The 15769-nt window shown below is 43.8% G+C and overlaps 2 protein-coding genes across 3 annotated transcripts in view; one reads left to right on the top strand and one right to left on the bottom strand.

Moving 5' to 3' along the window:
- Nucleotides 1–48: 48 nt before the first annotated feature.
- Nucleotides 49–8139, bottom strand: xaf1 (XIAP associated factor 1). Of its 2 annotated transcripts, none has more exons than XM_020046829.2 (7): nucleotides 8009–8139; nucleotides 2777–2912; nucleotides 2487–2543; nucleotides 1312–1525; nucleotides 1109–1164; nucleotides 748–924; nucleotides 49–503 (listed from the first exon to the last, which is right to left on the bottom strand). In XM_020046829.2, exons 1-7 carry the CDS (start codon nucleotides 8122–8124, stop codon nucleotides 471–473), a joined length of 789 nt encoding a protein of 262 aa, XP_019902388.2. In that variant the 5' UTR covers nucleotides 8125–8139; the 3' UTR covers nucleotides 49–470. The 2 variants fall into 2 exon arrangements, with proteins under 2 accessions (XP_019902388.2, XP_010892086.2); XM_010893784.3 differs by lacking the exon at nucleotides 8009–8139 and adding an exon at nucleotides 3318–3658.
- A 3459-nt stretch (nucleotides 8140–11598) lies between these two features.
- Nucleotides 11599–15769, top strand: part of rap1gap2a (RAP1 GTPase activating protein 2a) — an 81313-nt gene continuing 77142 nt past the window's right edge. The window contains exon 1 of the mRNA XM_010893780.4: nucleotides 11599–11695. Within this exon, the coding sequence (XP_010892082.1) occupies nucleotides 11655–11695 (41 nt within the window). The 5' untranslated portion in view covers nucleotides 11599–11654. The remainder of the gene's footprint in view (nucleotides 11696–15769) is intronic.

The raw sequence follows: 15769 nt of genomic DNA, 5'->3' as shown, positions 1-15769 counted from the left end.
GTGTGACCCTATTGTCACCTAGAAAAGGCTTGACATCACAACAGCAGCTCTGGAACCATAGCAACTTTTATTGTCATGACATCACAATGGGAATGAGGAATCATTAAGCTACACAAGAAAACAAACAATGGGTTCATTTATTCATAAACTGAAACATTTTGTGAAAATCTGTAAACTGATCCAAGTAAATATAAAGGGCTAATTTCTATTTTTAATACTGTATTATGCAATATACTGTACATACAATGAGAGAAAGGGACTGTCATCTTGTATAGAATGCTATGACTTGAAATAGAGAATAATCTACTATATAACCAAACACTTTTAAACAACAGAAATTAGATTACTTCAACAAGGTTACTCAACATCTCTGAAACTAAATTTCAGCAAGTAAATCTTGGGATTAGCTAACAATTGTGTTCCTAGTAACTTGCCAACCAAAGTAGCCAATCCACGATGAAAATAATTCTTCATTTCAAACCGACATGGATCTGACATTTGGCCTGAAATAGAAAAGACGTGGTTAGTAATTTCTTGGTTTCAATCAGCCTACATAATTAGAGGATACAAGGGTTTAGGATTCATTCAAATTAAATTTCAGAAATTGACTGAACTAAAATGGAATTGACCCCAACCCCTAAAGACTGTGGTGTAGTGAAGGAGGGTAGATGCACATTTGCAAAAAAAAACATTTAACCATTATCATCCCTGACTTAAGGGTATGGTGGTTTTTGGACCAGCCTGTACCTCATGCCACTGTAATGTGAATAGAGGAAGAGCCAGGTGACAATAAGGACAGGTGTTGATCTGGTCCAGGTTCCCGTCTCTCTCCTGCCTCCAGCCTTTGGTTGAACTCGATCCAGAATTCAGTGAACTGGTAAGACTAGGACTCGGCTGCTCCGCCTTTTCCGATTTGGGATCCAGCTAGCGGCAGAGGTCAGGGGGAAATTAGGCATTGAAACACAAAAGCGGTCTCAATGGAGAACCTGCATAATGAAGCTTCCTTATGCCAGGAGGCAAGCATTTACACGGGCCTCAGAAACAGGAATAACTTATTAGACCGCTCTGTCAAAAAGACTTGGGCACATACAATTAAATAACAGTGTACCTGATGTATTTTCATCTTCTCCAACGGGAAAGACATGTCGTCCTTTATGCGGACCGCTGCACACAATAGGCAACATGAGTATTTTAATACAAATTAATATCGAGCACCACCGTGTTCAGACTGTACGGTCAATGGGATTTCAGTGGTTCTAATATTAAAAATGACAAATCAACATGAGCTTAAGCCTAACAGATTAGCCTCACTGTTGGTGGAAGGCGGGGACACATCTCCTGGACTGTAAAGGTCAGGGCAGACCTGGGCGTGGCCCCGCTGGTCCCTCAGAGTGATGTAGCGTCCGCAGTCCAAGCAGCATTCGGTGCGACTGCCACACATCTTGCTGTGCTCCGCCATGGCTGACAGCGGCAGCTCCAATTGGCAGAACTCGCAGGGCTGCAGCCTAGCTTCGCACTCGACCAACTGCGAGATGGAGAACAAAAAAATAGAGATTAATTCTGTATGGTCATTACTATACACCTGTAGCAGTTGCCATCTGTCTAGACAGAGGAACCCTACTTGCACACTGCCTGCTCGCTCAATCTGTCGCTGAGCCCTCCCTTGGGTGCACATTTGGTGCCTGGGTGGGGCGTGTCTTCCAAATTTATGCCAGCGACAACCAGTCAACCAGTAAGTGCTGGCTATAGCCCTTTGGGGACCATAAGCAAAATTCGATTTGAGGCCCCCCTCTCCCCTAGCTATATGGTACTCCCTAGCAGTTGGGGCCCCTCTAAGTGACCGCTTATGCCTAGATCTGGCCCAGCAACCAATATAGGGGAAACAGCAGTCTCTGCAATAATTAATAAGTATTTATTATTTGCGTGACTCCACTACTAAAAATGTATTATGTAGGCTATCAACATTATGCCAAGAAAATGATTTGTCAAATAGCAATTTACTTTGTTTAAAGTTACGCTGGGACCACTCTGTATGAATGATATCTCTGTATGAAGCCTGAGAAGCATCATAACTAATGTGGAAACCGGACACCGCAATAATACGTTTCTCGTCCATTTTTTGAGCTGGCGAGCAAGTTTTAAGCTAACGAGTAGAAAAGAGAAGGGACTTCAAGATGCAGAGAGCATCTACCCTGCCATTGGTAGTTGCCGAACTCCATCACTGCCTGCTCCCTGGAAATTAGCATAAAGTTGACATTGCTCAACTGAACTGTCGGTGGGCGACTGTCTCCGAGAGTATCTCCGCCCACTGTCATCATTATTCACTGGCTCTTGTTGAAAATGAATGGGAGCATGCCCCTTTGCAGTGCTAGCGAACAGGCAGTGTGCACTGAACTTATCACAATCCTTCCGCTGAAACACAGGACATTCATAATGGGTGTATAGCACTACAGGGCACATGGGTCTGGTGACTGTTGACCTCTCACCTCATGCTCCAGCAGTTGACAGCGCTCCATCTTCTTATTGCAATTGGTGCATTTCACCTGTGGGAGAGTGACAACACACTGAACATAAATAGTCGGTGCTGGTGGAGTCTGGGACCAAAAATCCTCTCCGGCAATTTTAACACATTAGTCCATTATAATTGAAGCCACCACATCCACCCAGTGTATTAACCTGAGGCTCACATTATTTGCAGGATATTTCCCACATAAAAAAACATTGGCCCAACAGACAAAAAACAGAGAAGCCCATCCAGCATTTGCCTGAAATGTACCTGGCTGTGCTCTTCCTGACGGTGCAGCTCCAGGAGCTCTCTGGGAACTGGTTCCTGACAGTCTGGACAAAGACACAGAAACCGCTGGCAGTGGGACTCGTGCAAGGCGAAGTTGGACGCAGCCACCTTCTTCTGACTGACAGAACACCAGCATATAACATATATTAGACAGAGACCAGACATTGCCTCCTTTTTTAATGTTAAAGTATTATGTACAATACGTGGTTCCAGAAGTGCATACACTACAAATAATATTATCAGAATGTGAAACTAAGATAAGACAATGGCATTTCAACCACTTGTTCTGTTGGGATATGTTCAAACTCTAAATTGTTACGTACAGTCGTCCTACACGTAACCCTATATTATATAGCCTACTGCCCCATTATTGTTATTGACAAAATGACGACAACAAACATTTGTAAAAGCTGTAACCAATATGTCGCCGATTCGGTACTTAACTAATAATATGAATATCCACTGTTAATTATTTTGACCTTTTAAGCATTTAAATGGATTACAAAAAACACAATTGCCTCACCACTGGTCACAGACAAGCATTTTGTTGTCTTCCATGTCAGCCATCGCGGAATAATGTATTTAAGAATTTCGAAACTTCACTTTTACAAAACGGAATAGAAAGCGAAAGCATCCATAACTCAGGTCCGTATGCCAGCTGGGAAGCAACTGCGGTTCGACTAACCCTCCAGCGTTTCCAAGAAAAGGAAACACAAAACAAATCTACAGGAATGTAGCTAGGCAAAGGCAATGTTAGCAAATTAAATTTTACAACAGTTAACAGTGTTGACAACATAAAACACAAACTAATAAGCTATTCAGCTCCGAAAAAAATTAAGAGACCACTGTCCCTTTTTCTTTCCGTTTTGAGTGAGGAACAGAAAGGTTAAAATTAAGAGACCACTGCAAATTGAACGCTTCTGTTCCTCACTCAAAACATTCCTTTTCAACTTTTTTGTAAAGGAATGACAAAGGTGCAGTGGTCCCTTAATTTTTCCAGGAGCTGTATAAATCCATACATATCAACGGGTGACAAAGTAAAGGAAAAACCGGAAAAAACGGGTGGAGGAACACAACGCAAATTGTTCCATATAGGTGCACTGCATGACAATTACATACGTCGCATTCGTCTAACCGTATGTTGCAACCTGGTCTCATTGGAATACGTAAATTATTTAACGTAAATCTATAGCACCCGATTTTATATTATATGGTACCTTAAGTTAGGTTACATTGTAATGTGTTACCAAAACATATAATACATTACAAATTGGCTATTCAAACGTACCATATGTTACAAATGCTAGACAAATGTATCATATGTTACAAACAATACAAAAACTTTAAATATGTTACAAACTACTATAACCACAAGTCTAAATCCCCCCACTCCATTAATGACCAGCAACCTGAATGAGTTCTACTGCAGATTTGAAAGATAAAAGTGCAGTCCTGACAACATAACTTGTCCCTGTGTGTCCAGTCAATAAACCAGCCCCCCAACATCGGGGCCCATTTACCATCACCCATCCCAATCACCCCCACCTCTGTCACCCCAATGGAACTTTCAATCCTGGAGGGGGATGTTAACAGACTATTCGAGACAGAACCCCCGAAAAGCAGCAGGGCCTGGCAGTGTCTCCCCATCCACCCTAAAGCACTGTCCACCCATCCACCCTAAAGAGACATGCAGCATCCCGGCCTGTTTCAATCAGTCAATCAATCAAATTTGTTTATAATGCCCTTTTTACATCAGCAGTTAAACCCCAAGGAGCAAACAACAGTAGTGTTGAATTTCAGTGGCTAGGAAAAACTCCCTAAGAAGGCCAAAATTTAGGAAGAAACCTAGAGAGGAATCAGACTCAGAGGGGTGACCAGTGAACATATTAAGACTACAAATTGTAATAATTAATAAATGCATGTGGGCTTAGTCCAGAGTCTATTTAAACCTAGTCCAGGTCTGAAGAATGACAAGATGGACATGGACAACACAGGGTTGGGGGCGGTATCAGCACAGTGGCAGCTGAAATCGTTAGGTATCGCCTTGATCTGCAACACAACCAGGAGGGCTTTGGACAGGGACAGCAACGGGTCTTTCAAGCCTGGTACTCCTCAGGTATGGGCCAAGACCTCATGTCCTCCTATGTTTTAAACATGAGGAACATTTTGAAAATGCATTCCTTAGATCTACAAGGATTTATAGTGGAGAAGGAGAACTGACCCTACTCCCCCAGCACAATAATTAAGCAGCATAAGACCTTGGGGCTGAGACAGGGGGGTCCAGTGACACTATGGCCCTATCTGTGGGAGGCCCCTGACAGGCCCCAACAGACAGGAAATCAATCCACCCACATTGCCAAGCATCAACATAAAGGGACACGCACCAACCGCAACTACCCTGAATGAGGGCCGCATTTTGCCACCAGAGTACAGCCCAATTGCACAAGTGCGCACCAGAGAGACGGCAACAAGCCAGTGACTCTGCCCCCGAAAGGCATTGGAGGGAGGACATCCCAGTGGCGATGAGAGCCCACCTGGGAAGACAGCAAGGGTGGACAGTATCAAGCCTTTCTGGTAACCTTCACGCCCCTGGGCCAGACTACACTTAATCATAGAACATGCTGTAGAGATGAGTCTTTAGTAGACACTTGAAAGTTTGCACTGAGTTTGCATTTCTAACCTTGATTGGCAAATCATTCCACAATAGTGGAGCTCTATGAGAGAAGGCCCTGCCTCTGGCTGTTTGTTTATAAATTCTAGGTACTGTGGAATCTGAGCATTAACAATTGCAATGTGGACGTTTCATTGGAAGTGAATGTCCCTAGATAATGAGAACAACAGAAACATCTCTGTTTAGATTATCTCTCTGTAGGTTGAGATCTGATAACCCCAGGAATGTTCCCATTGACCATTTGCCATGGGGGTTACTGTCTTGGAAACCTGATCTTTGCTATGTAGAAACGCCCTTAATGTATAGGCTAGCTGGCAACTAACATTACAGTGACAAGATAATGGAACGTTCACTGAATGACATCTGTGCGGCAATTTTCCAATAAACTTGAGCAAACTTCTCCCTCGATTTGATACGGGTTCTACATTATTTGACCACTATACGTAACCGCCGATTTCTAACAGTACAATTGAAAAGCCTGCATTTTGCGATCTAAGGTTACACGTAGGTATGTAGGACCGGATCATTTCAACAAGGTAAGTAGGAGCAAGTTAGGATTCTAGCAGCCATGTACAGCACTAATTGAAGTTTATTTATTGATTTATCAGGGTTACCAAAAAGAAGAGCATTGCAGTAATCTATTCTAGAAGTAACAAAAGCATGGATTTGTTTTTCTGCATCAGTTTTTGATAGAAAGTTTCAGATTTTTGCAATGTTTCTAAGATGAAAATAAGCAACTCTTGAGACATGTTTTATATGTTCATCAAAGGAGAGGTCAGGACAGAACAATAATGGGCCCAGAACCAAGCCTTGAGGAACACCAAAACACCTTTGATTTGTCAGAGGATGTGCCATCCTCACATACAAACTGATGTCTTTCAGATAAATAAGATTTAAACCAGGCTAGAACATGTCCACATAGCCCAATATGGGTCTCCAGTCTCTTTAAGAGAAGGGAGTGATCAATAGTGTCAAAAGCAGCACTAAGATCAAGAAGCAACAAGATGGATGCAGGACCTTTGTCTGAGGCCATTAGAAGGTCATTTGTTACCTTCACGAGTCCAGTATCAGTACTATGATGGGGTCTGAAACCAGACTGGAGCATTGCATAAATGTCATTTGTTTTCAGGAAGGCATTCAGTTGTTGGGAAACACATTTTTCTAAGATTTTTGAGAGGAACAGGAGGTTCGATATTGGCCTATAATTGTTTAATGTCAGGATCCAGATTAGATTTTTTTAGAAGAGGCTTAATTTCAGCAATTTTTTGTGAGTTTGGTACACATCCGGAGGAAAGGGAGCAATTGATTATGTTCAACATTGGCTGACCTAGAACAGGAAATAGCTCCTTAAGTAAATTTTTTGGGTCTAGCTGACAATTTGTGGGTTTAGAACACATTACAAATTTTGTGAATGTGTCAAGCGATACAGGATCAAAAAATGAATGTGTCCCCATTGACACCTGGTCAGGGAGGTTCAGGACATTCTCAGAACAACTGAGATTTTGGGGACTATAACTAGTCCCCAAAAGGAGTCAATCAATCAATCAAATGTATTTATAAAGCCCTTTTTACAACAGCAGTTGTCAAAAAGTGCTTTAGAGAGACACCCGGCCTTAAACCCCAAGGAGCAAACAACAGTAGTGTTGAATTTCAGTCAGGAGTCAGTTATTTTGTTTCTAATGGAGATGATATTTTCGTCAAAGACGTTCATGTATTCATTACAGCTAAAGTGAAGATTCACTAAACCCACAAATGGCTCATTGATTGTGTGGGGGACATTGCCGTATAGGCACATGCAGGTATCTAGATGCCCTCCTCCGTTTGCTCCATCTTTCCTTTCTTCCTCTCACTTTTCTTCCTAGCTTTCCCCCCTCTCCTCCCTGCCCTGGTAGGCTACTAATCTGTTCCTTCTTATTAAGAATGTTATTTAGGTTCAGAAAACTACATCATTTAATTCAGACTTTCATCAGAAAAGCTGAAGTTACAAAACACTATTGTCCCTGCTCACGCTGTCTTTTTCTGCAACGGATTAAAATATTTCAACAAACACAACTTAAGAAAGGATAATCAGATCAAAAACGTACCCATTCACGTCGCAATTGGATGAACACTTAGCTAACATGTCAAAATAGTACTATTAGCTAGCAAAACTTGCTTTGCCTTACGATCATTTTGTCTCAAAACAACTGGGGATATACAATTGTTGCAGCAATATTGATCGCTACATCTAAACGAGGTGAGAATAATTTGTGTTTTAATTGGAAAGTTAGCTAATTAATGTACTCAAGCAAACAAACGACTGGTACCTTCAACATGCGTTCCTATGGTGATCTCTTTCCCTCAAGGCGTAGGCCTACACTAAAATAATTTGTTCGGCGCACTGTGAGACCAAAAGCTGTTTCGAGCAGAGAACGACTGTTTTTCATCTATGCTTTTCGTATAGCTCGTTTGCATAGAGCGTATTGGTGGCTGTGTTCCTCAAATCGCAACCAAAAAATTAATAAAACACCACAAGCTAAATACCCTTAAGAAAGATGTTTTACCCTGATAAATTATTTGACCTATTGATGTTTTTTCTTGACGTGGCGGGAAAGGTTATGCCATTGCTCGACGATACGTAAAATGAACGCAATGGAATCACTGCAATACACTTCTGCATCGGTTCTACCAGTCTGTGGTGTCTATTTGAGCTGGTGTGTTGGGGTTCCAACATCAGGTCTGGGAATGCGTAAAAGATAAATAAACTGATGAGAAAGGCAATTAAGCTCGAGCTGGGGATCAAGCTAGATATCGTGGACGAGGTGGCTGAGAGAGGGATGCTGGTCAAGCTGACGTCCATGATGGACAACCCATCTCATCCCCTGCATTCCATGGTGATGATGCAGCCACAGAATAATCTCACCAAAACGCAACAAAGACCTTTTCAATGCCTCACCAGTGTAGTGAACTTTGAACTCCCAATACCATCCAACCCACTACACTCCCTATACTCCCTATACTTATGGCAATTTGTACTTATGGCAATAGACCATACGGAACGCAGTCTCCAGCCTTCAAACCGCCATTAGGAGTCGCTAGAGCGAGGTGAGTCAAGGCAGCCATATTCAATTAATTACTCACCCAGCTTCCCCCTAAGTTCAGTTTGCAGCATATGTGTGTGTGTGTAGGTGGATGGGTGGGTGGGTGTAGGAGAGAGAGAGAGAAAGAGAGAGGAGAGAAGCGGGAGATAAAGGAGAGAAGCGAGAGACAGCCTTTAGCATCCCTTCGATGTATGGCACTATGACAGTTTTAGTATCCATGGTCCCATTTGCCTGTCCAGTAAATCCTGTTACCCAGGGCATAAGCTGGGCACTTGACCCCAGCGCAGCATCCACACCAGGGAGATGGATAACTTGTGAACTGACAAGTCTCAGAATAGTATGAGAAATAAACAGGTAAGGCTGCATTCCAAATGGCCACCTGTTTCATGGGTAGTGCTCTACTTTTCACCAGAGCACAGTTGGCACCCACACAAGACGTTGTGGCCTTGACCTAGGGTACCATTTGGGATCATCTCACGATTCAGCCTCCGTTATCAACTGTCAGCTGTGGTCAGTGATGAGGATTCAGCCTTGAAAGCATAATTTTTCCTTGATTAATCCAATTTGACTCATGTGTTCAATTTAGCCAGTGGGCACGTGCTATTGTTTTGCCCTCCATCGCCAAAACACTGTGGCCCAATGCTCTGAGAGTTTACACTCGTAAACCGTTTTTTCATATCGTCCAGTCATATCGTTAAATCGAACATTCTTTCTAAACATATAATAAACGCGGCACACATGTATGCTTTTATTTAATCATCTTAGTTTTATTTATAAAAGGCTATGCTGCACCCGTTTTGTCACCTGTTTTAATCGAAATGTCTCCCAGCTTTGAAACTGTGGCTATGGTCAGAGCGAATCAGAGACAAAGGTTGTCCAGTGTGTAAAACGGTATTGTTTTTTTTTTGTCATTAGGCCATTATGGTATACTATATACAGCCAACCAAACCATTGGCTGACTTGCGGAGCACCCCCTCAAAGGGTTCCCAAGGCAACCTCAGAACCTTCACCAATTAGAACTACCCAAGGCTCTGCCGAAACAACCTTGCCCGGAGATAACAGAGTGAGGAAAACAAAGCAATAGAACACAGCATTAAACACTCAGACAAATGGACGCACTGATATTTGAGTTGGTTTGAGTGTCTTGGTTTTACTATGCTTGGAAATCCCTGCAAGGGTAATAAAGCAGGGTAACCTCAACACTGTCATGACATTTTACCAGCTCTCATGAGGAAGGACGGCTATTTAGAATTTGAGATTAGGGTTAGAATCTGAAATCTGGTTTAAGGTGATGTTTAAGGTTAAGGGAAACAAATGCTGTGTGTGTTTGTATGTTTGGGGAGAAGATTCGGAGTGAAGATTTCCCAGAGGCTACCCCCAGCTCACTGTGTGACAGACAGACACACACACACGCACATATTAAAACACACGTAACTACTTTACTAATCTCTGTCCTTATGGGGACACAGTTATTCCCACCTGAAATCCAATCTTCCCAAACTCCAACCCTACATTTAACCCCAAAATTTGCTTTAACCTATAAACTAAACCTAAACTTTCCCACTAACTGCATTCTCCCACAGCCTCATTATTCCCAGAGAGCTGTGAAATGGCCAAAGGGAAAATCAATAGCAAATAGTTTAGAGTAGCCTATTCTGGTGAATTCCCAGAAAACGGTTTAGAGTATTGATGAGTCACCTCTGTGATTGGCCTGCTGTTCGGGCACACATGTGAGCTGCTATTGATCCAAAGGAGTTGTATTATGGTAGATACCAGGGATTTTGTATGGAGGCAGCAAATGATGTAACAGTCTTTGATTTACATCTGGATACCTAATTATTTCAATAGCCAGCAATGTATTGGTGAGTTATAATATAACTGCATCATTTTATCCTGCCAGCAATGCCTTACTTTGTGCCGTGGGCTGTTGACTCAAACAGAACCTGTTTTTTAAACCTACAAAGCTTGTTTTGCGGCATTAAAATAGACGTTGATCCGGAGTGTCTTAAACAAACCGGCTCTCACACCTTGTGAGTTTTTACCCTGTGTTTGGTATTAATGTGTGTCTCTTTGTGTATGTCAGTTCAGATGTATGCTTGTGTACATGGAATGTTGTGATGGCAAGTCTGTGTGTTTGCTGGTTATTGATGACATCAGTCCTGTGTTATGCCTCCTTTGTGCTGTTTCACTTGTCTGTGTGTGTCTGTTTCTGTGTGTGTGTCTGTTTCTGTGTGTGTGTGTGTGTCTGTTTCTGTGTGTGTGGGTGTCTGTTTCTGTGTGTGTGTGTGGGTGTCTGTTTCTGTGTGTGTGTGTGTGTCTGTTTCTGTGTGTGTGGGTGTCTGTTTCTGTGTGTGTGTGTGTGTGTGTGTCTGTTTCTGTGTCTGTGTGTGTCTGTTTCTGTGTGTGTGGGTGTCTGTTTCTGTGTGTGTGGGTGTCCTGTGGAATGTTGCTGTGACTTAAGTTGAACGGTCTGGTAGCGATAATTATGCCAATACTGTGATCTCCAGACCTTCGACCGTGTCACAATGTGAACGTGAACTCCAGACCTTCGACCGTGTCACAGTGTGAACGTGATCTCCAGACCTTCGACCGTGTCACAGTGTGAACGTGATCTCCAGACCTTCGACCGTGTCACAGTGTGAACGTGATCTCCAGACCTTCGACCGTGTCACAGTGTGAACGTGATCTCCAGACCTTCGACCGTGTCACAGTGTGAACGTGATCTCCAGACCTTCGACCGTGTCACAGTGTGAACGTGATCTCCAGACCTTCGACCGTGTCACTCGGTCATTCATTTACTCCTCCTGTCCAGATCATTATTGAGACCAAGGAAGAGCTTAGGCGTAACCCTCACCATGGCAACAACATCTCCTCACGCATCCTGCATTCTGACACACTCGCAGTGTGTGTGCGTGTGTGTGAGCCTCGCTCTCTCATCTACTCTATTACCCGAATCCCTCTTTCTGGTTTCACCCTCCCCCTATTCGTACTATCTCACTCTCCCTCTCTCTCTCACTTGCTTTCACCCACCCACTCAGTCAATCTCCCCCTGTCCTCCCATGTTCTGCTATTTCATTTGCTAAATGTTGGACCAGCCACTCGCTAAGAGATGTTCTCTCCAATGTGCAAGGGATCTGTGGGCGAGTCAAGGTAAGCTTTCACATGAAGCCTAAAGAAGACAGTCCTCTGGAAGTCATTTCATCAGATACACTATATATATATACATATATATATATATATATAATATATATATTCCTGTTTGTTTTCCTCTGACTGCGGTCAAACTAAGGCAGTGCTACGTATTCGCAGTGTGTGTGTGTGTGTCTGAGAGAGAAATTGTCAAACTGTTTGCTGTGTGTTTGCCTCTGTGAGAGCATCGCCAGCTGCAGCCTGGGTGTTGGGAGAGAGAGGGGAGAGGGGTACAGAGTGAAAGCGAGGGGACTGGAGATAGAGACGGAGAGAGGGGGAGAGAGAGAAGAAAAGATAGAGACAGGCGGAGCGAGAAGGAGTGAGATAGAGCATGGGTAAAAGGCGCTGGCTGTGTAGAAGTATTTAATCATCTCCTGCCTGGGGTCTCCCTGGCAGCCGTGTCTCACTGTGGTTCCACAGGGCACGGCTGGTGGCGGTCAGATCCTCCAATCACAGCTTTATGTTCAGCTTTACAACTACCTATGGTTAAGACGAACTATGCCTTTTTGTGTCACGTGTGAACGTGTGGGTGTGTGTCCTTGTGTGTGTTAGGACAAAACATTTTGGATGGGGTGTGTGAAATTTTACATCGGTGTGGATGTGTGATTTTGAGTTGTTTGTATTCGTGCACCTGTCTGAGTGTGGCTGTCCCTGTGTTTCTGTGTGGCTGTTTATGTGTGTGTGTATGTGTGTGTGTGTGGCTGTTTGTCTGCATGGCTGTGTGTTTGGGAGTGTGTGTGTGGCTGTTTGTGTGTTGCTGTGTGTGTGTGTGTGGCTGTTTGTTTGTGTGTGTTTGTGTGTGTGTGTGTGTGTGGCTGGTTGTGTGTTGCTGTGTGTGTGTGTGTGTGTGTGTGGCTGTTTGTCTGTGTGTGTTTGTGTGTGTGTGTGTGTGTCTGTTTAAGTGTGTGTCACTGTTTATGTGTTTGTGTGTTTGTGTGTGTGTGTAATACATGCTAACCCCCATGACGATGTTCTTGGGTGCCTCTTTCTTTTTTGCCACCTTGGTTACAGAGGGAAATAGTCCCAAACCATTATGGGATGTTCTCCGGTGTGCTGCTTCTCAGATTGGCCAGCTAGTCCTCCACTGTGTTAATAGGGAATGAATTCCACAGATTCATTTAGATGTTTGGTCACTGTTTCCAGGGTTCCTGCCATTGTAGGGAGTGTTTTCTAGCTACTGTGCTGCAACTTGTTGTTGCTTGCTCTTCGGGGACTTAGCCTGGACTTCCGAACAAGCATTTTGTGACAACTGCTGGTCCAAAGACGACTTTATGAAGTACATGTGATTGATTACAGCTGATTTGGGACCAGGCTATATGAAGCCACTACTCCCCTGTCTCTCTTTCTGTCTCCTACTCTCTCTTTCCTTGGTCTCCTACCTCCTGTCCTTTCCCCTAACTCGTTATCTCTTTCACACACTTTCCATCCCTCTCTCACTCCCTCTCTCGCCTCTTTATCAGATGGCACTACCCTCAACCCTGCTGGTCTGCTTGCCATTCTCCTGTTATTGATTGGCCTCCATTCAGTTGCACAATCTCTAATTTCCTTTTTCCCCTCGTTCGCTTCTCTCTCTGACACTCTCTCTGGCTGTCTGTCCCTCTCAGGCTGTCTGTTTCTCTCCGGCTGTCTGTCTCTCTCTGACACTCTCTCTGGCTGTCTGTCCCTCTCAGGCTGTCTGTTTCTCTCCGGCTGTCTGTCTCTCTCTGACACTCTCGCTCTGTGTGTGTCTCTCTGTCTCACTTTCTCTGACTGTCTCTCTCCATTTCACCTTGAATGCCTCCCCTTTTTCTCTACGTCTCTCCACTTCACCTTCCAACTCTCTCTCTTTTTCCACGTGTTAAATGCTATTAGCAGACTGGTTGATTAACTGTCAGAGGAATTACATGCAATCTCTGAGTGTTATTTGTCTCTACAAATCCTCATTCACATTGTTGTCCGTCACAGTCGTGTATCCGTCACAGTCGTGTATCCGTCACAGTCGTGTATCCGTCACAGTCGTGTATCAGTCACAGTCGTGTATCCGTCACAGTCGTGTATCCGTCACAGTCGTGGATCCGTCACAGTCGTGTATCCGTCACAGTCGTGTATCCGTCACAATCGTGTATCCGTCACAGTCGTGTATCCGTCACAGTCGTGTATCAGTCACAGTCGTGTATCCGTCACAGTCGTGTATCCGTCACAGTCGTGTATCCGTCACAGTCGTGTATCCGTCACAGTCGTGGATCCGTCACAGTCGTGTGTCCGTCACAGTCGTGTATCCGTCACAGTCGTGTATCCGTCACAGTCGTGTGTCCGTCACAGTCGTGGATCCGTCACAGTCGTGTGTCTGAATGAATGTGTGGTTGTTTGAACAACATTCTTCTATGTACCTTTCAAATCCATTAAGTGTGTAGTTTTAGTGTATTATAGCATGTGTTATTGCTCAATCTCCCCTCACCTCCTCACATCTCCTCTCATCTCCTCTCCCCATTGCTTTTTGTCTGGAGAAATTAGTAGAGGATAGGAATGGATGAATGTCAGATGAGAAGTGTGAATGGCGGATGAGTGTGGATTCATTTTGGATGAGAAGGGATGAATGGCAGATGAGACTGGATGAATGCACAGCAGAATGCTGTGGCACGGGGGTGTGTAGGTGAGATACAGAGGAAGTGTATGGGCCTTATGAAAAACAACATTTCAACATGTATACAACTGTTTTGACTGATCAGTAAGGACAGTCCCAAGGTGACTAACAACACTGTTACATCTGGACCCTGTTGGATTGGGACTCTCTAGTCTAACTAACAACAATGTTACATCTGGACCCTGTCTGATTGGGACTCTCTAGTCTAACTAACAACAATGTTACATCTGGACCCTGTCTGATTGGGACTCTCTAGTCTAACTAACAACACTGTTACATCTGGACCCTCTCTGATTGAGACTCTCTAGTCTAACTAACAACACTGTTACATCTGGACCCTCTCTGATTGAGACTTTCTAGTCTAACTAACAACACTGTTACATCTGGACCCTCTCTGATTGGGACTCTCTAGTCTAACTAACAACACTGTTACATCTGGACCCTGTCTGATTGGGACTCTCTAGTCTAACTAACAACACTGTTACATCTGGACCCTTTCTGATTGGGACTCTCTAGTCTAACTAACAACACTGTTACATCTGGACCCTGTCTGATTGGGACTCTCTAGTCTAACTAACAACACTGTTACATCTGGACCCTGTCTGATTGGGACTCTCTAGTCTAACTAACAACACTGTTACATCTGGACTCTGTCTGATTGGGACTCTCTAGTCTAACTAACAACACTGTTACATCTGGACCCTCTCTGATTGGGACTCTCTAGTCTAACTAACAACACTGTTACATCTGGACCCTGTCTGATTGGGACTCTTTAGTCTAACTAACAACATGGTTACATCTGGACCCTGTCTGATTGGGACTTTCTAGTCTAACTAACAACATGGTTACATCTGGACCCTGTCTGATTGGGACTTTCTAGTCTAACTAACAACATTGTTACATCTGGACCCTGTCTGATTGGGACTTTCTAGTCTAACTAACAACACTGTTACATCTGGACCCTCTCTGATTGGGACTCTCTAGTCTAACTAACAACACTGTTACATCTGGACCCTGTCTGATTGGGACTCTTTAGTCTAACTAACAACACTGTTACATCTGGACCCTCTCTGATTGAGACTCTCTAGTCTAACTAACAACACTTTTACATCTGGACCCTCTCTGATTGAGACTCTCTAGTCTAACTAACAACACTGTTACATCACATGGAGAGATGGAGTGAGAGGTTGTACGTGTGTGAGAGAGAGATAAATGTGTGTGTGATAGAGAGAAAGAGGAAGAGAGAGAGGAGCAATGGAGGATTAGAGAGAGAGATAAAGTACGAGTGTTTGTGTGTGGAGAGTGGGAAGAGAGAGGGGAGGGGAAGAGAGGGAGTGGGGTGAGAGAAAAAGCAGTGCCATCAATCTGCCAGACATCAACACACTATTCAGCAGGGTGGGGGTGTAGTCCAT

This window comes from Esox lucius, chromosome 1, assembly GCF_011004845.1.
Source record: "Esox lucius isolate fEsoLuc1 chromosome 1, fEsoLuc1.pri, whole genome shotgun sequence".
Classification (NCBI taxonomy): Eukaryota; Metazoa; Chordata; class Actinopteri; order Esociformes; family Esocidae; genus Esox; species Esox lucius.
Note: the sequence above shows the minus strand (reverse complement) of the source record. Positions and strands in the feature narration are given on the sequence as shown.